Below are 20834 nucleotides of genomic sequence, written 5' to 3'. Positions count from 1 at the left end.
ACATTAAAGTAATTCCAATGGACAATACAAGGTAATTGAGCGAATTTGCATGCATGCATCCACTCACATACAACCTCAAAAACATTTCACCTACATGCCAAATTTAAGCCTCTAAAGGATCTCAGATTGGTTCTGAGATTGGATGCCAAGAGTAAACACAACCGGAGAAAAAGTCTGGTCTCAATGCAGGCTTTATTTAGGTCACAAGGTAAAGTTATGCAGCGCTGGACTCAGACTGACATCACTCTCACAAGATCCCAGTCAGAATGAGCCCTGATTTCTGTAATAATTCACATTTCATCTTTCTTGGGCTCGCCCCATACAGATTGGATTTACACGCAACCGAGTTCTATTGGCTAGTTACCAATGACATGGACAGACCAACAGCTGTGTCATACCCGTATGATGTTTGTTTTATGTGTGAGTGTTGTTCTTACAACAACATCTCTCTAATGCTCTCCTACAAAGTTGTCTCCGGGACTGCACCAACCTACTTGAACGCCCTGATTCAGGCTTACCCCGGGATTCTACTGGATGCGATACAACCCCGAAACGGGTCCCGATCCGTCTGTGATCCGCACTGTTGTGGACAGCGGAGTCCCGAGAACGCACGAGATCTCGCAAATTCACACGCAATCAAGTGATATAACTGGACTAGAGAATGTCTCATTTAATGTACAAGAACAGATCATTTGCTTTCAAACTACATTTATTGGACCATATTAGTAACTTACCATCCACTCCCATTACTCCTGCAATGGTTTTCCAATCCACTTCCTTTTTATGGTTGTCTTTATATAAACGGGTCATAGATAATTGTATTTTATTTTGAACATATACCATATGTTTTATTTTGTGTCTGTGCACGACCGATCTGCTCCGTGCTGAATTTATGCGCCATGCTCTGTCGTCCGTCAAAAATAGAAGCTCTGCGCAAGTGTTGCGAGGGCTGACGGATGGCCGTGCGACGTCGGACTCACTACGCAGCGTATCTGGAGTCGGTGGAATCTCACACATTGATGATAATGAATACGCATCGGCTCCGCCAACGGATCTGCAGGCGTTACGCATTCAGTGGAATTTAGGGGTTTTCCAATGAACGGCGCCTGGCTCTGCCACCCGTTTGTTCAAGGCAATCTAAACTCTTTGCGTTTGTTGTTCCCCATTGGTGGAACGCACTACCAGTTCCTACCAGAGCAGGGGCGTCCCTCTCTACCTTTTTCTGTAAGTAGCTGTAGATAAAAGCGTCTGCTTAATGACTAAATGTAATGTAGTTACAAAGCCTAAACATGATAACATACAGCTTATAGTCACATCTTACCTCTGTGGGAACATAAACTGCGCTGTCTCAGGGCTGTGGGAAAGAGGAAAGCTACAGTGGAGCAAAACACATTGGCTATCTGCCTTATCATAATTATTCAAGTATACCATCTCCCAGCACGAAAACTGCACCAAAGGTTGGGGACGGATTTGTGGAGCGAGCAACCAACAAACCGAGCTATAGAGCTGCTGTCAGTTGCTAAAAACTCCACTCCGATCATGCTTTCTTTAAGGTTTTAAAGGGTTACAAACTTCTTACAATTGATAATAAAGTTGAAAATTGATTTGAACTGGAGTTTATCATCTTTTGCAAGACACCAAGCAATGAAGACTTTACTCATTTATCACTGACTCAATGTCGTATCTTGTGTTATGTAAACATACCGCAAAGAAATGAGTCGATAAGGACGGGAGCACGGACATTTTTATGATTTTACAGCTGCATAATAAAGATGAGCTTTTACTTTTCACACTGATACCTGCTCTTCTGAAGAAAAAGGTGTTCTCGCAATACCTTCAATAAATTAATAAACTACAGGGGTCAGCTTAAAGACACTGATAGGAAACACAGTTCTAGGGCAATATGGATTAAAAATCTCAATAACAAATCATAAAATGAGGTGAGGGTTCATTGATTTGTTTGCTACTGTTTCCTTGACCGTTAGCTTTTAACTGACTGAGTTCTTGACGTTGGTTTATTTTGTTGGTACAGTCAGAATGCATTGCATTGTTCTTTCAGGGACAAGATAACACCTGCTCAAGAAATAATGTGGGTTTTTTTTTTCAATTTATGCTACTATAGCTAAAAACAAAATGATAAGTGAAACATCAGCCAAATTAGAAGTCATACAATCAACAAATTAAAGGACAAAAATTCTTAAGATTGAGAAATACATTTGTGGTTGAATTCAGAAATGATGATCAGATTATCATAATCACAAGAATAAAAACAACAAAATCAACAGAACCTCAATGCAAAACATTACAACATGTGATCAGAATGTAAACATGTTTGTCTATTTTGCATTTCTACATCAAGTTCAAATGCCATAAAAAAAGAAATTGTTTTTTATTACAAATATTAACTATAAAATGAAAGTCAAAATCTGTAAATTAATATAATGGGACATTTTAGATTTAGATTTAGATTTTAGAAGCTGACAGCAGGGAAACACACTGCACGTATAACTGTTTTTGAAAATCGCAATCATGCTCAATGACAGATTTTAAATGTTCGTAACAATTATTACATATTAGAGGTAAAATGAGGAGAAAATGTAGTTCTATATTTTAATACTAAATATATATTACCTTATCTTTGGTTTTATTTGGACTATTATAATCAAAGTTGATGATAATAGGCCAGGAGTTTCAAACCAGTACTTTAGAGGGAAGCTGACAGCAGGGAAACACACTGCTTCGTTTTTACGTTGGGAAGTCATGAAGAAGTCAATTAATGCTTTAGTCAGTACTTTATTACTAGGTACTAAGATTGGATAGTGTCCAGATATGAGAGAGACGCTGTGAGATAGAAACATCTTGATGTGATTCTTTTTCGGGGGCTAGCTTTGCCTGAATGGTCTCCTCACTTTCCTGAACTTTCAAGAAATAATCAACGCTAAAGTGTTTTAATTCTTTGTCTAGTAAATACAGAAGGTCAAACATGCCAGGATGCCAGTCTCTATTTAGATAAATGGGCGTGGGCTGTGTAAACACCTGGGACAACGATAAAAAAAGTCAGAGTTATCGTTTTATCACTGAAAAGTGTGATATGTGTAAATATATCACAAAGAAAGTGTTGATAAGGACGGGAGGACTTGAGTTTTTATGCTTTTATGGCGGAATGATAAAGATGAGCTTTTACCTTCAACACTGATACGTGCACTTCGAAAGTAAAAGGAGATTTCAGCAATACCTACAATTAAGTGACACATTACTGGTGTCAGCTATCAAGATACTGGGAAAGTTTTTAAATATGGATTTAAAATCTAAATAAGTCATTGAGTCATTAAATTTTGCTACTGTTTCCAGTGGCGCCGACAGAATTTTACAAATCCTTGGGTGGCACACCACAACTAAAAGCCATAATTGTATTTCAGGCTTTCGATTATTTAAGTAGTACATTGGGTAGTAAACCCCTTAGGGTCCACCTCCCTTCTCCTTTTTTTTTTTAGAGTGGCAGGGGTTCGGACTGCTGATATTTAGGGGGAAATAGCAGGTCAATAGTAGATGCTACAAAAGAGAGGTGTACTGAAAACTGAGAACCTGAAGATTAATTTGCAGCTCAGCTATGTGGGTCAAGTTTTAATAATTATATAAAATCAGTTAAATATTTATTTAATTAATTTAAATTATGATGGATGTATGTGACGGCCATTCTTATGGTCAATTGTGTCTCAGAAGTTGTTGCAGCAATTTTTTGGTTGGTTTTGATACGTTTTTTTACCACTTGAGAATTTATCAAAATTGTCAACAATTCTTCAGAAATATTCTTCCGAAACATCACATTAAGATCACCAAGACCTTGAGGAACACCATAGAAAAATCCTGACTGTCATTTTGTTTCAAAAACTTTTTACATTTTGGAGATTTCTGCAAGAATTGCATTTTTTTGACGATTGGATGGAGAGCACTTCTGTTATTGATATAACTAGTAAAGCCATTCATCCTCTGGATGCTCTAGGTCTCTAGTTTGTGGTTGTAAAGTTTCATGAGGCTGTGATTATCCTAGAGGTGAGCTCAAGTTTCACTGCAATGAAATGCTACTATTTGGACTAACATCATCACAGGTGAATAAAATTGGGCTCATTGAATCCACAAGAGTCTCAGCTTTCCAGTGACACCCAATTTATGCAATTCCCCAGTATGCAGAATTTTTTTGACAAATGTTTTTCGGATTAATTATGATTTTGATGATATTAAAATAAACATGCTATTTATGTGTGACTTTATGTTGCCTTGTGTTTCTTTTAATATGAATGCTAAGTAGCAGAATTTCAGGAGCAGGACCACGCCTTAACCACGTCACTTCCCGCATTTCCCATAAATACCCGCCTAACCCATTCCTCCTGTTCTGCTTTCGTATTTTGCACCCCTGCCTCCCAACCGAGTCCTCCTTTTTTCCTCTCCATAGGGTTCTGAAGGGGTTAGTCATACCCGGGTTGCTGTGGTGGATTCCCTGTCAAATCATTCAGCAAACCGGATGAGCCCCATTCGTTCAAGCCTCTCACAAGTTATTTCTTTCATAAACCTTTAAACACATTTTTGTTAATAATGGTGTGATCCTTGCAAGTGAGAAGCACTTTGAACTGAGCCAAAACAGTTGGATAACAGATAGACTGGCAGATGCATTGAGATAATAAATCCACGTATCATATGGGGTGTTAAAAATTAACAGGTCATCTTTGAACAGCATAAAAGCAGCCAGTGGGATGACATCAGTCAGAGCTCAGAAAGATCTTGACTCAACTTGGAAGATGAATTTGACCATTTTGTTGCTTGTGTCGCTGTTCAGCGGCTTCATTTTGGCGCAGGAGGAAGTTGAGGCTCCGACTGAAGCACAGCCATGTCACCCTGACATGTGCGAGCTCCTCAAAGAGCTTGGTACCTTGAGAGAAAAACTAGAAGCTGTGGAGACCAGGCTGACAGACAGTGAAAACAAAGGTAAAGTGCGGTTTATTAAATAAATAATTAAGCATTTTATGTACTTGATGGAATACACACAGTTAATTGAATTGCAACAGAATAAGTCAAAGGATGATGGAACATATTGTCATATAACTTGACAGAAGTCTCTTTTTAGGTATTACATAGAAACAACTAATGCCTCCGGTTTGGGACTTTTAATGAAAATACTCTGGAAATACTTCTGTGATCAGCATGTTTTGTTTCACACAGAAAAAACCAAGGTGATATTCAGTGCAGCGACAGGTGGGAGCAGAGCCATCGGACCCTTCGACGCAGACTCAACTTTAATCTACAAAACAGTGATTACAAACATCGGTGAAGCCTACAGTCCAGTCACAGGTATTACTCATAGTCAGCTGCAAGCTTACTAACCACAATGTTCTACTGAATACAAAAATTGCATAAATAAAGTGTCTTTGTTGGTGCCATGCCATTGTTCCGAACCACTAAATAGTCCTTTAACCCAAACCACAAACTTTCTTAAACCCTAACCAGGTAATGTTTGTGCCTAAACCTAACCATTCTTTAACCAAAGCATTGTCTCACTATTATAATATTTTTTTAAAAGCACTGGTCTCTAGAGCATATTTTATGATCATTGGGACAGCAGAACAATGAGCAGTCACCGAGTCCGGAAACCAGCCAAATCCATGGGCTCGTGTTTTATTTGCTCTGGCAGATCCATCAAATCTCTTTCCCATTTAGATGGATTTCCAGCCAACCATTTATCAAATCATATAGCCTTCATTGTCATTATATAGTCAACTATACAACAAAATTGGGAGTGCCACTGCCTAAGTTGCATAGTTAAAGCAATCATAACAACAAAACACACGAGTAAAACATTTAAAAATATGGTAGAACACTGAGCTAAAACAAGGACAAAAATGGGGACGTGTGATGTCAGAAATAAATATAAAACAAGAAAAATAACCACTGAATATACTACAGAAGGTATAGACGAGGTAGATAGTGTGTTGCACATATTCATTGTATTGCACATATCAGTTTTATTGCACAATGGGCACATAGAATGCAGTTTTGTATCCTGCTTCTTCTTTTTTCATCCTATGTGGGTTTTACATTGTATGGGTTAGTTACAATGACTGACATTCTGGCCTTGGCAGTGCTGATCAATATTTTGTTAAAGCGTTGCCCATTTTTCTATTCAAATGTTCTCTTGTACTGTTTGGCTATTGTTTGTGAGCAGTCTTCAATGTTTTTCCTGCTCGAAAATGAGCCAAGCACCTCCCAAACTTGCATGTGTTGCTTAGCACCGCCTCACAATTTGTCGCTCCGATTGGTTGTGGGTTTATTCAAAGATTTGGTCTGAGCTTGTTGGTAAGGCCCTTTCGAGAGTTTCCAGGCTAATGTGGTGATGTCAGGCTCAGCTTTTAACCCTTAATACAAGCCAAAATTAGAAACTAAACTAAAAAAACAAACTACCGGACTCATCAGAGAAATAGATGGATAGATAAATGAACCTGGTCCAGCCCCGTCTCAACCCCAACTCGTCCTTTACTGATGTTTTGTCACGGCCATAAGACGCACCGGTCAATTGACTGAGACGTAAACCAATCTGTGGCATCATATGCTTAGTGTAAATTATGTAATAGAAGTAGCGCAGTAGGTAGTAGATGGGTCAAACAGTAGTAGTAACCCTGTACCCTAACCTTAGCCAAGTGGTTTTATTACGTACGTAAGGTAACAATTTCCCGTAAACAGTGAAGTTTATTTTGAAAAGCCACTATGCATGACACTAGAAAAAAGTGACAATTCCAAAATGGAAGAGGTTGCATGTGCGTCAGTATTTAATGGTTGATTTGATTATTCGACTTCAGAGTTGTCATTTTAAAAAGAAAAACCCTGTCCTTTCCACAGGTACCTTCGTTGCACCTGTTGCAGGTGTCTATTACTTTACCATGTTCTACCATGCTGGAGGAGCACATGAGGGAAAGCTGTTACTGTACAAGAACACCCAGCTCATGATTATGACCCATGACAAACGTTCAGAGTTTGACGGAGCTGATAACGGAGGAAACGCAGCGTTCCTGGAGCTGCAGCCGGGAGACGAAGTGTATGTGCGCATGGCTGCAAACTCTCATGTTTGGGGAACCGACTACCACACAACCTTCAGCGGCTTTCTGGTTGCTCAAATGTGATAATTGATGCATTGTATATCAGTTTATTCCTGCCTGAAGTTAGATGTAAAAGTCTGAAATACACTACCATTGTATTTTTAGAAACTTTTGATACAGACGGCTGTTGCTCATGTAATAAAGAGTCTGAAAATAATCATTGCTTCATTTCGTTCTTTATCCTGAATATTGGATTTTCATTGGAAAACAGAGACGGAGAGATAAATGCAAACAGAAGTAAACAAAGTTCAATGATACAGTTCAGTTCAGTTTGTTGACCTCCAACAGCAGGGCCTTGGGCGGTTGTCCAACAGTCTGTGAAACGTTTAAAATGATTTCATCTGCATTAAATCCAACCAAAGATAAGGGAAGTCACTGATGAGGTCACACATGTAGCCATAAAGTTGTGACAGAGACGTATTCAACTATTGAAATGACATTTAGTCAGGAAAATAATTTTAGTGACACAGTATTTCACTCATCTTCATTTCTTTGTACATTGCCTTATGTTGATCCATTGCTTATCAGCTGAGCAAACTGAATCAGGAAGACAACAAATACCAAAAACAAACATATGTTTTGGGAAATGACTACCATACAACGTTGGGTGGTGGGTGGTGGGGGGGGGGGGGGGGGGGGGGGGGGGGGGGGCGACACACAACCAGGTTACCTTTAAAACAACATACAGGCAGTCAGAGGGATCACATCAGTCAGAGATTCAGTGACAGAGCAACTTTGAATCAACTTCAAAGATGAATTTTACCATTTTATTGTTGGTGTCTCTTTTCAGCACTTTTACTGTAACAGTAAAATCTGGTCTTCCTGACAGCTGCGATCTCCAAAAATTGTGTGCCTTGGAAGAAAAACTACGAGTCATGGAAACCAGGCTGACAGAAAGTGAAAGCCAGATTCTGGAGCTGAAGAACAAAAGTGAAGTGAAGTTTATATATTTTTTGTTCTTGTGTATGTCATGGAACACAATGGGTTTGTGAGATGAAACAAAATGACAGAAGACGGAAGCATCGAGACAAAACATTTGAACTGACAGGTTGTAATTCACATGCTTGCTAAAGTCTTTGGAAATACTGAACCCTTGTGTACTCCTAAAAAAGGTATAACAGCCATGGTCCTCAGGGGTCAAAAAGGACCCCATGACATTAGACTGCTTTTAGGACATGTAGAAAAAAATGTGAAAAACTTTTTTTTCACCTTCTAAGGTAACTCGTGACCAACACATTGATATATAATTTACATATTTTTTTCATTATTATTGGTCATTTTTACTCAAATATACAAAAAATATATATCAATGTGTTGGTCTTGACGTGCCGTAAAAGGTGAAAAAAAAAAGTTAATCATTTTTTTCTACTTGTCCTAAAACCAGTCGAATGTCATGGGGTCCTTTTTGACCCCTGAGGACCATGGCTGTGATTTTTTTAAACTTTTTTTTTGCTGTCATCTAAAAATGTGCAATGTTTTCAAAACATAGGATTCACTAAAAGTTGACATAACCTACTCTGTGCATTCCCAGCAAGAATTTTTTTCCCACTATTTCTATTGAAAAAAAAAATTCAAATTTTAATACTTTTTTTTCTTTTGAAATAAGGCCTAATTTTGTATATTTGACTAAAATTGACCGATAATAATGAAAAAAATATGAAAATGATATATCAATGTGTTGGTCATGAGTTACCTTAAAAGGTTTTTTATACATGTCCTTAAACCAGTCTAATGTCATGAGGTCATTTTTGACCAGTGAGGACCATGGGTGCTATAAAAATGTATAAAACACATAAAAAGTGTATGAAGAAAGTTGAAATGTATATTATCTATAACGGATGCAGAGGGGTACATATGCTGAAAAGTTCAAGCAAATCTATGAAAGTTAACCTTTTTTAATCGTATGTTGAAAATGATTTGGGGTCAAAAAAGGAGCCCAAGAGTACAGAAGGGTTAACAAAGTTCTGTTTTGTCTCACACAGAAAACACCACGGTGATATTCAGTGCAGGGATAGATGTAGGAGGAGGAGCGCACATTGGACCCTCTACCAGACCGCAAACTTTAATCTACGGAGAAGTGCAAACAAACATTGGTAATGCCTACAGTCCAACAACAGGTAAGTAAATACCGCCTGCTCTGCTATAATATGAAGAAAAAAAATCTACATAAAATGTCCTGTCTATTATTCTGAATGTCTAAGAACTCCTTGAAACGTTGAAGGAAAAAAAAATCTTGTTTCATTTGGTTGGAGGGCATTAAAGAAATAAAAGATTTGTGATGTGACTTCTCAGCTGAAATTAGAAGAAAAAGTGACCAACACCCAGTGGTGAAAAGTAACTATGTACATGTCAGAGTTCATATTTTTTGCAGAACAGATGAGATGAGAGTAAAATCCTTTTGAATATTTATTTAAGACAATAATGAAAGAGTGAGCATGTACATGGACCTTCTCTGTTCAGAAATCACAGGCTGCAAACTATTTTATACAGTCTGTGGCTGCAAAGCAGTTAGCTGTAACCACCTCCCAGAAAAGGACGCCTAACTTACTTTTAGAGTTTTTTAATATGAATGTGCGACTATCTGATTGGTCGAAACTGTTGGGGCAGCAACAGCTAACATACATTTACTCAATTACTGTACTTAAGTAAAATTTTGAGGTACTAGTTCTTTACTTGAGTATTTCCATTTAATGTAACTTAATACTTCTACTTTGCTACAATTTAGAGGAAAATATTGAACTTTTTACTCCACTACGTTTAGCTGCCTGCTTTAGTTACTTTTCCAGTTGAGATTTAACATAAAGTAGTTAAACTGAGCGCTATCTTGATAAAAATGAAATGCTGCTTACATAAATGCATCATAATATTAATCCAATAATATATTTGGAATATATAAAATAATCTGAGTGGGTCCATTCTGCATAACGAGTACTTTTATTTGAAGTTACAGATACTTTAAGTTCATTTTGATGCTGATACTTTTGTACTTTTACTTCAGTATTTTGTGAAGAACTTTTACTGTAATGGAGTAATTTCACAGTGTGGTATTAGTACTTTTACTTCATTAAGTTGTGAATGCATTACTCTTGGTGGTAGTGGAGTCATTTCACAGTGTGGTATTAACACTTAAATAAAGGATGTTAATACTTCTTCCACCACTGGCAACACTCTGTTGTCTCCACAGGTGTCTTCACTGCCCCTGTTGCAGGTGTTTATTACTTTTCCATCTTCTACCATTCTGCATCAACCAACCCAACACAGCTGGAGCTCTTAAAGAACACTGAAGCCGTGCTAATGACTCACGATTTTGCCGGACAATATGGAGCCGACAGAGCTGATAACGGAGGAAACGCAGTGTTCGTGCAGCTGCAGCCAGGAGACCAGGTGTCTGTGCGGATGAATGCAAAGTCACATGTTTGGGCTTACAAACATCTTACGACCTTTAATGGTTTTCTGGTTTCTCAAATGTCTGAAGTCAATGTCTGAGATCATAAACATAAATACACTAGACTAGACTAGCATTCATTCACCCATCCACCCATCCATCCATCCATCCATCCATCCATCCATCCATCCATCCATCCATCCACCCACCCGTCCATCCACCCGTCCATCCATCCATCCATCCATCCATCCAACCACCCACCCACCCACCCGTCCACCCATCCATCCATCCATCCATCCATCCATCCATCCATCCATCCATCCATCAACCCACCCATCCACCCATCCATCCATCCATCCACCCACCCATCCATCCATCCATCCATCCATCCATCCATCCATCCATCCACTACCATTGTATTTCAGGAACTATTGATACAGACGACTGTTGCTCATGTAATAAAGACTCACTACACTAGACTAGACTAGCATTCATTCACCCATCCACCCATCCATCCATCCATCCATCCATCCATCCATCCATCCATCCATCCATCCATCCACCCGTCCATCCATCCATCCATCCATCCATCCATCCATCCATCCATCCATCCACCCACCCACCCACCCGTCCACCCATCCATCCATCCATCCATCCATCCATCCACCCATCCACCCATCCATCCATCCACCCACCCATCCATCCATCCATCCATCCATCCATCCACTACCATTGTATTTCAGGAACTATTGATACAGACGACTGTTGCTCATGTAATAAAGACTCTGAAAATAATCATTGCTTCATTTTGTTCTTTATCCTGAATATTGGATTTATTTGGAAAATGAAAAGACTTTTGCTTCCCAGCACAGAGAGGGAGAGATGAATGCAAACAGAAGTAAACAAAGTTCAATGATACAGTTCAGTTCAGTTTGTTGACCTCCAACAGCAGGGCCTTGGGCGGTTGTCCAACAGTCTGTGAAACGTTTAAAATGATTTCATCTGCATTAAATCCAACCAAAGATAAGGGAAGTCACTGATGAGGTCACACATGTAGCCATAAAGTTGTGACAGAGACGTATTCCTGAAAACCCTCTTGATTTTAATCAACACGTGCATTTCCTTTGGCATCACCTTCCCAATAAACTTTACTCTTATCTCCTCAAACTTCAGTATTGGTTTGCAGTATGGCCTGGTGTTGGATGTCCATTTTCACAGTATCCAATATCAACTATTGAAATGACATTTAGTCAGGAAAATTATTTTGGTGACACAGTAATTCACTCGTCTCCATTTCTTTGTACATAAGCTTGTGTTGACTTTAAGATTTGGTCCTGGTGCCCTTTTTAGTCTCTACTAAAGCATTTTGAGGTTAAAACATGTTTAATCATTAAGCTCCACTATTTACCCATTACTTATCAGCTGAGCAAACTGAACCAGTAAGACAACAAAAACAAACTTATGTTTCGGGAAATGACTACCATACAACGTTGGATGTTTAAAAAAGTCTGTTGGATACGTTTTGTTTGAAAGGGGCTGTAAAAAACAACAACCAGGTCACCTTTTAAACAAGATACAGGCAGTCAGAGGTATCATAAAGCCATAAAGTTGTTGCAGAGACGTCTTATTACCAAATCTATCTTAACTACAAATGTCTGTAAAACATAACAATCCAATCCCCTTTATTTGTATAGCACATTTAAACAACACAAACGTCTCCAAAGTGCTGTACATAAAATCAACAATAAAACAAACAATTCCATATACCAATCAGCAATAAATAATAAGTGTATAAACCTAAAATGATGCCATAAATAAAACAATACAATCAAACAGATAAACATAGTAAAATAAAATAAAAGACGTAGTTAAAAGTAGTAAAATAAATAAAAGAAATAAAAGACACAGAGGACCACAAAACTCACGCAGTGAGTGATAACAGGACTGTGCATATGTAGCAACTTGGGTTAAGCAGTGTAGATATAAGGTCCGATGGAATCATGTTGTGCAGAGACTACGTGTTCCACATGGCTATTTACTACTCACTTAATATTCACGGCTACGTAGGAGTTACTATCTCATACGTGTGAGATAAACTTGCCCGTAAAAAACACAGTAAGACAACAGATATCACAATAGATTTTAAGTCCATTTGCCAAATGGATGTACGCGTGAAGCAAACTCACATGTTTAGGGAAATGACCACCATACAACCTCCAGTGGTCAATGGTTTTCTGTTCACACAAATGCACTGCACATCTTTCTTCTCTGACTCTGTTTGTTTCTCTGGCTGCACGATGGATGCATTGGAGAGGTGGCGTGTCGTGTGTCTGGCGGCTCTTTCCGTGGAGGATATTGAAGATTTCTATCTATTCGGAACCTTGATTACAGGTCTTTTGCTTATTGGATTAGGCATTGCTCTGGTTAATCGAGATACACAGAAAACGGTGACAGCTGTCCAAAGCCCTATAAGGCTGCCTGAGATGACTGATACGATGGGCAGAGCTGTCGGCACTCAGGCTGTGGTCACAAACCGCACTTTGGAAAAAATCTCGGAGCGACTGACGGCCCTGGAAAAGTGACTAGATCGATCCGGAGACCAGTATTGACAAGATGGTTAGCTTGGAAATTACATGCTGCCACTTCGCCTGAGACCAAATTCCAATCTTATCAGGCTTTCACTCTTATTCATTTCTTTGTACATTAGCTTGTGTTGACTTTAAGATTTGGTCCTGGTGCCCCTTTTTGTCTTCACTAAAGCACTTTGAGGTTAAAACATTTTTAATCATTAAGCTCCACATAAATGATTAATACAACAAATTTGCTGAAATTGTGCTATTTGCTCATTGCTTATCAGCTGAGCAAACTTTGTAATGCCTACAGTCCAACAACAGGTAAGTAAATACCGCCTGCTCTGCTATAATATGAAGAAAAAAAATCTACATAAAATGTCCTGTCTTTTATTCTGAATGTCTAAGAACTCCTTGAAACGTTGAAGGAAAAAAAATCTTGTTTCATTTGGTTGGAGGGCATTAAAGAAATAAAAGATTTGTGATGTGACTTCTCAGCTGAAATTAGAAGAAAAAGTGACCAACACCCAGTGGTGAAAAGTAACTATGTACATGTCAGAGTTCATATTTTTTGCAGAACAGATGAGATGAGAGTAAAATCCTTTTGAATATTTATTTAAGACAATAATGAAAGAGTGAGCATGTACATGGACCTTCTCTGTTCAGAAATCACAGGCTGCAAACTATTTTATACAGTCTGTGGCTGCAAAGCAGTTAGCTGTAACCACCTCCCAGAAAAGGACGCCTAACTTACTTTTAGAGTTTTTTAATATGAATGTGCGACTATCTGATTGGTCGAAACTGTTGGGGCAGCAACAGCTAACATACATTTACTCAATTACTGTACTTAAGTAAAATTTTGAGGTACTAGTTCTTTACTTGAGTATTTCCATTTAATGTAACTTAATACTTCTACTTTGCTACAATTTAGAGGAAAATATTGAACTTTTTACTCCACTACGTTTAGCTGCCTGCTTTAGTTACTTTTCCAGTTGAGATTTAACATAAAGTAGTTAAACTGAGCGCTATCTTGATAAAAATGAAATGCTGCTTACATAAATGCATCATAATATTAATCCAATAATATATTTGGAATATATAAAATAATCTGAGTGGGTCCATTCTGCATAACGAGTACTTTTATTTGAAGTTACAGATACTTTAAGTTCATTTTGATGCTGATACTTTTGTACTTTTACTTCAGTAATTTGTGAAGAACTTTTACTGTAATGGAGTAATTTCACAGTGTGGTATTAGTACTTTTACTTCATTAAGTTGTGAATGCAGTACTCTTGGTGGTAGTGGAGTCATTTCACAGTGTGGTATTAACACTTAAATAAAGGATGTTAATACTTCTTCCACCACTGGCAACACTCTGTTGTCTCCACAGGTGTCTTCACTGCCCCTGTTGCAGGTGTTTATTACTTTTCCATCTTCTACCATTCTGCATCAACCAACCCAACACAGCTGGAGCTCTTAAAGAACACTGAGGCCGTGCTAATGACTCACGATTTTGCCGGACGAACTGAAGCAGACAGAGCTGATAACGGAGGAAACGCAGTGTTCGTGCAGCTGCAGCCAGGAGACCAGGTGTCTGTGCGGATGAATGCAAAGTCACATGTTTGGGCTTACAAACATCTTACGACCTTTAATGGGTTTCTGGTTTCTCAAATGTCTGAAGTCAATGTCTGAGATCATAAACATAAATACACTAGACTAGACTAGCATTCATTCACCCATCCACCCATCCATCCATCCATCCATCCATCCATCCATCCATCCATCCATCCATCCACCCACCCGTCCATCCACCCGTCCATCCATCCATCCATCCATCCAACCACCCACCCACCCACACGTCCACCCATCCATCCATCCATCCATCCATCCATCCATCCATCCATCCATCCATCCATCCATCCATCCATCCATCAACCCACCCATCCACCCATCCATCCATCCATCCACCCACCCATCCATCCATCCATCCATCCATCCATCCATCCATCCACTACCATTGTATTTCAGGAACTATTGATACAGACGACTGTTGCTCATGTAATAAAGACTCACTACACTAGACTAGACTAGCATTCATTCACCCATCCACCCATCCATCCATCCATCCATCCATCCATCCATCCACCCGTCCATCCATCCATCCATCCATCCATCCATCCATCCACCCACCCACCCACCCGTCCACCCATCCATCCATCCATCCATCCATCAACCCACCCATCCACCCATCCATCCATCCACCCACCCATCCATCCATCCATCCATCCATCCATCCACTACCATTGTATTTCAGGAACTATTGATACAGACGACTGTTGCTCATGTAATAAAGACTCTGAAAATAATCATTGCTTCATTTTGTTCTTTATCCTGAATATTGGATTTATTTGGAAAATGAAAAGACTTTTGCTTCCCAGCACAGAGAGGGAGAGATGAATGCAAACAGAAGTAAACAAAGTTCAATGATACAGTTCAGTTCAGTTTGTTGACCTCCAACAGCAGGGCCTTGGGCGGTTGTCCAACAGTCTGTGAAACGTTTAAAATGATTTCATCTGCATTAAATCCAACCAAAGATAAGGGAAGTCACTGATGAGGTCACACATGTAGCCATAAAGTTGTGACAGAGACGTATTCCTGAAAACCCTCTTGATTTTAATCAACACGTGCATTTCCTTTGGCATCACCTTCCCAATAAACTTTACTCTTATCTCCTCAAACTTCAGTATTGGTTTGCAGTATGGCCTGGTGTTGGATGTCCATTTTCACAGTATCCAATATCAACTATTGAAATGACATTTAGTCAGGAAAATTATTTTGGTGACACAGTAATTCACTCGTCTCCATTTCTTTGTACATAAGCTTGTGTTGACTTTAAGATTTGGTCCTGGTGCCCTTTTTAGTCTCTACTAAAGCATTTTGAGGTTAAAACATGTTTAATCATTAAGCTCCACTATTTACCCATTACTTATCAGCTGAGCAAACTGAACCAGCAAGACAACAAAAACAAACTTATGTTTCGGGAAATGACTACCATACAACGTTGGATGTTTAAAAAAGTCTGTTGGATACGTTTTGTTTGAAAGGGGCTGTAAAAAACAACAACCAGGTCACCTTTTAAACAAGATACAGGCAGTCAGAGGTATCATGAAGCCATAAAGTTGTTGCAGAGACGTCTTATTACCAAATCTATCTTAACTACAAATGTCTGTAAAACATAACAATCCAATCCCCTTTATTTGTATAGCACATTTAAACAACACAAACGTCTCCAAAGTGCTGTACATAAAATCAACAATAAAACAAACAATTCCATATACCAATCAGCAATAAATAATAAGTGTATAAACCTAAAATTATGCCATAAATAAAACAATACAATCAAACGGATAAACATAGTAAAATAAAATAAAAGACGTAGTTAAAAGTAGTAAAATAAATAAAAGAAATAAAAGACACAGAGGACCACAAAACTCACGCAGTGAGTGATAACAGGACTGTGCATATGTAGCAACTTGGGTTAAGCAGTGTAGATATAAGGTCCGATGGAATCATGTTGTGCAGAGACTACGTGTTCCACATGGCTATTTACTACTCACTTAATATTCACGGCTACGTAGGAGTTACTATCTCATACGTGTTAGATAAACTTGCCCATAAAAAACACAGTAAGACAACAGATATCACAATAGATTTTAAGTCCATTTGCCAAATGGATGTACGCGTGAAGCAAACTCACATGTTTAGGGAAATGACCACCATACAACCTCCAGTGGTCAATGGTTTTCTGTTCACACAAATGCACTGCACATCTTTCTTCTCTGACTCTGTTTGTTTCTCTGGCTGCACGATGGATGCATTGGAGAGGTGGCGTGTCGTGTGTCTGGCGGCTCTTTCCGTGGAGGATATTGAAGATTTCTATCTATTCGGAACCTTGATTACAGGTCTTTTGCTTATTGGATTAGGCATTGCTCTGGTTAATCGAGATACACAGAAAACGGTGACAGCTGTCCAAAGCCCTATAAGGCTGCCTGAGATGACTGATACGATGGGCAGAGCTGTCGGCACTCAGGCTGTGGTCACAAACCGCACTTTGGAAAAAATCTCGGAGCGACTGACGGCCCTGGAAAAGTGACTAGATCGATCCGGAGACCAGTATTGACAAGATGGTTAGCTTGGAAATTACATGCTGCCACTTCGCCTGAGACCAAATTCCAATCTTATCAGGCTTTCACTCTTATTCATTTCTTTGTACATTAGCTTGTGTTGATTTTAAGATTTGGTCCTGGTGCCCCTTTTTGTCTTCACTAAAGCACTTTGAGGTTAAAACATTTTTAATCATTAAGCTCCACATAAATGATTAATACAACGAATTTGCTGAAATTGTGCTATTTGCTCATTGCTTATCAGCTGAGCAAACTGACAGAGTAAGACAACAAATAACGAAAACAAACTCATGTTTCGGGAAATGACGACCACACCACGTTGGAAGGTTGAAAAATCCAATAAAAGCAGCCAGAGCAACCTCATCAGTCAAAGTTTTGGTGACCGAGCAGTGTTGAATCAACTTGGAAGATGAATTTCATCATTTTATTTTTCACCTTGCTGTTCAGCGGCTTTATTTTGGCGCAGGAAGGAGACGGAACTACTCCTAGAATTTCTGAATTCCTGAAATTAATAGTTGACATGAAAGAGAAACTAAGCGCTATGGAAACCAGGACAAGTGAGAGTGAAAAGCAGATTCTGGAACTGAAAAACAAAGGTAAAGTGAAATTTAAAGATTTAATTTAATTTAATGAATAAATTCTTCATTTTGCGTATTGTGATTATTACATGTTATTATTTAGTTTGGAGGACTTTTTTTGTTTCAACTCAAATGAAAAAAAGTTTGATAGAACGTGTCAAGTCATAATGCATAAGCCTCTAGTCAGTATAACAACTGATGCTTTCATTGTCCATGAGAAGACTCTGGAAATTCTTGTGTGATCGCTGGCCCATATAAGTTCAAAACTAATTAAGAGCTGTGTAGAGTCTGCACACTTTTCTTGGGGATCTGATGAAAGCCTTCAGTGGCTGGAGTCACAAGAACTATCTCCTACTGAACACCTCAAAGACCAAGGAAATGATCAGAGATTTCACAGGTTCAAGCCCCCCTTCAGCCAGTGAATACCTGTGGGGTGGACACTGAGGTGGTGCCAAGTTATAAGTATGTAGTTGTATACCTGGATAAAAGAAAGGAGATAAAAAGTCATAATTATGAGATAAGTCATAACTATGAGATAAAAGGTTGAAATTATGAGATAAAAAGTCATAATTATGAGAAAATTCATAATTATGTTTTAAAAAAAAAATGTTTTAAAGGATAACTAACTGACACTGTATTGTGTGGTTAAAAACTAAAACCAACTAAAATTAAAATGTCCTTCGTTTTCATCTTTGTCAACATTTTTCCGACAGGATCACATTCATAAATGTTTATTGGTTGGCTGAGTAAAATATATAGATATTGGTTTATTTTGTTGATCTTGTCAGAATGGATCTTGCTCAAGAAATTATAAATTTGTTTAACCTACAGGCTGAGAATAAAGTGATAAGAAGCATACTTACAGCTGTATATTTCATTTGTTGATTCATATGCTACAGTAGAGTGTTTTGTTTGACACAGAGACAACCACGGTGGCATTCACTGCAGCTCTAGGAGGAGGGGGCGCGGCCTATGGACCGTTCAACATAGCAACAACTTTAATGTACAAAACTGTCATAACAAACATCGGCAACGCCTACAATCCATCAACAGGTAATTCTCACAGTTTCTCATTTATCATAAAAATAGATCATGTTTGTATGTGTATGTAAAGGAGTGAGTGTAATGCACAATGTTACCCCAAAAGTTGATCCTTGATATTAAATGAAAGGGCATTGACAGTGTGGGAGCCAAGTTATATTTATAGAAGTACAAGTTAATAAACCATTTCAGTGTGTCTTTATGTTAAGTTAAAATCTAAATTTGTTAACGTCAGATAAACATAATTAAATGTGATTCATGTTCATGTAAGAATAATATTTGTATAAATATGTTATTTTTTGTAACTTTTGTGGAGCAGTAAGGCAGGTTACTATGGATGCTCATTTCCACCAAAAGAAAAATGAAAACTTGGCTTTTTCCCCATATTAAGTCGAAATGATGAGATAAAAAGTCAAAATTATGAGAAAAAAAGTCATATTAATGAGAAAAAAGTTATAATTATGTTATAAAAACTATAATTAAAAAAAAGGATCACTAACTGACACTGTATTTAGTGTTAAAAAACTAAAACCAACTCAAATTAAAATAAAAATGTCCTTCGTTTTCATCTTTGTCAACATTTTTAATACAGGTTCACATTCATAAATGTTTATTGAGATTGGGATGTTACACGACTATGTGAGTCTATTGCCTTCAAAAAGTTCATCACTTTTCTCGAACCAAGATTCAAAACACCCAGAGCTTCAAGAGTTAATAACCTTATTGGGGCTGAGATGGACAAGGCAAAAGAAATAAAGGCAACATTTATTGTGACCTTTTTGAATCTCGCAGCCAACAAATACGCCATTACAAAAAAAACAACGAATATCAACTAAACTAAAACAAAGCATTTTCAAAAAAAAAAAAAAAAAAGCAAGCTCACTCTAAAAACTAATTCTAACAAACTGAATTTAAAAAAAAAGTACAACTGAATTAAACCTAAAACTATTTAAAAATCCAAAACTATTATAACATTATCCACCACTCTGTTTGTTTCCACAGGTATCTTCACTGCACCTGTTTCAGGTCTTTATTACTTTACCATCTTCTATCATGCTGGAGGGCAATCCGTGGCACACCTGACTCTTTACAAGAACAATGAAGTTATCGTCATTACGTCTGATCACACGTCGTCTGAGTTTGACACAGCTGATAACGGAGGAAATGCAGCATTCGTGCAGCTGCAGTCAAGAGACCAGGTGTATGTGCGCATGGATCTAAACGCATATGTTTGGGGAAATGACCACCATACAACCTTCAGCGGTTTTCTTGTCACTCAAATGTGAGAATCAATGCACTGCACATCTATTAATTTCTGAATGAAGATGTTTAAATGTATGAAAATCTGGCAAACCTGTTGAACCAGATGGCAGTTGCTTAAATAAATTAGTGAGTTTAACATGAGACTAGTCTTATGTACTCGTATTATGCTGAATTAACCCTTTATCAGGCAAAGAACTATATTTGGTAACTTCAGGTAATATTTCGAGAAAAAAGTTGCCAATTTACTAGATTAAAGTGTCAAATCTACAAGAAAAAAAGGCACAGATTTAAGAGATTTGAAGTGGCAAATCTGCGCGAAAAAAGTTGCAGATTTACGTGAAAAAAGTGGGAAAAAAGCAACTTTTTTCCCAGATTTACCACTTTAAATCTCATAAATCTACAAAAAAAATTCTCGGAGATTTGCCATTTTAATCTCGAAAACTTTTTTCTCAAAATATTATTTTGGTATGTTTTTTTTTTTACACATTCTGGCTGTATGTAATATCCTCCAATATTCTCTAGGGTTGAAATTTGGAATTTGCAAGTATTACAATGAGTGTCCTATTAAGGGTTAATGCTTTGATTTATTTGGAAAATTGTAGAAAAGAAGATATTGCTGCTCCAATCAAATTGTTTCGTTGTAGGTTTTTCCACATAGAAAGAGACAA

General features: G+C 38.0%; 3 protein-coding genes across 3 annotated transcripts in view; all 3 read left to right on the top strand.

Moving 5' to 3' along the window:
* Positions 1 to 4442: 4442 nt before the first annotated feature.
* Positions 4443 to 7291, top strand: LOC131989968 (collagen alpha-2(VIII) chain-like). The gene is made up of 3 exons (XM_059355346.1): positions 4443 to 4983; positions 5218 to 5346; positions 6889 to 7291. Exons 1-3 carry the CDS (start codon positions 4752 to 4754, stop codon positions 7167 to 7169), a joined length of 642 nt encoding a protein of 213 aa, XP_059211329.1. The 5' UTR covers positions 4443 to 4751; the 3' UTR covers positions 7170 to 7291.
* A 541-nt stretch (positions 7292 to 7832) lies between these two features.
* LOC131989763 (complement C1q-like protein 3) lies at positions 7833 to 11113 on the top strand. Its single transcript, XM_059355086.1, has 3 exons — positions 7833 to 8075; positions 9128 to 9262; positions 10330 to 11113. Exons 1-3 carry the CDS (start codon positions 7898 to 7900, stop codon positions 10629 to 10631), a joined length of 615 nt encoding a protein of 204 aa, XP_059211069.1. The 5' UTR covers positions 7833 to 7897; the 3' UTR covers positions 10632 to 11113.
* A 6531-nt stretch (positions 11114 to 17644) lies between these two features.
* Positions 17645 to 20834, top strand: part of LOC131989017 (complement C1q-like protein 2) — a 3377-nt gene continuing 187 nt past the window's right edge. The window contains exons 1-3 of the mRNA XM_059354176.1: positions 17645 to 17880; positions 18784 to 18915; positions 19906 to 20834. The exon at positions 19906 to 20834 is cut by the window's right edge and continues 187 nt beyond it. Of these exons, the coding sequence (XP_059210159.1) occupies positions 17694 to 17880; positions 18784 to 18915; positions 19906 to 20189 (603 nt within the window). The 5' untranslated portion in view covers positions 17645 to 17693 and the 3' untranslated portion in view covers positions 20190 to 20834. The remainder of the gene's footprint in view (positions 17881 to 18783; positions 18916 to 19905) is intronic.

Source organism: Centropristis striata, chromosome 17 (assembly GCF_030273125.1).
Source record: "Centropristis striata isolate RG_2023a ecotype Rhode Island chromosome 17, C.striata_1.0, whole genome shotgun sequence".
NCBI lineage: Eukaryota > Metazoa > Chordata > Actinopteri > Perciformes > Serranidae > Centropristis > Centropristis striata.
Note: the sequence above shows the minus strand (reverse complement) of the source record. Positions and strands in the feature narration are given on the sequence as shown.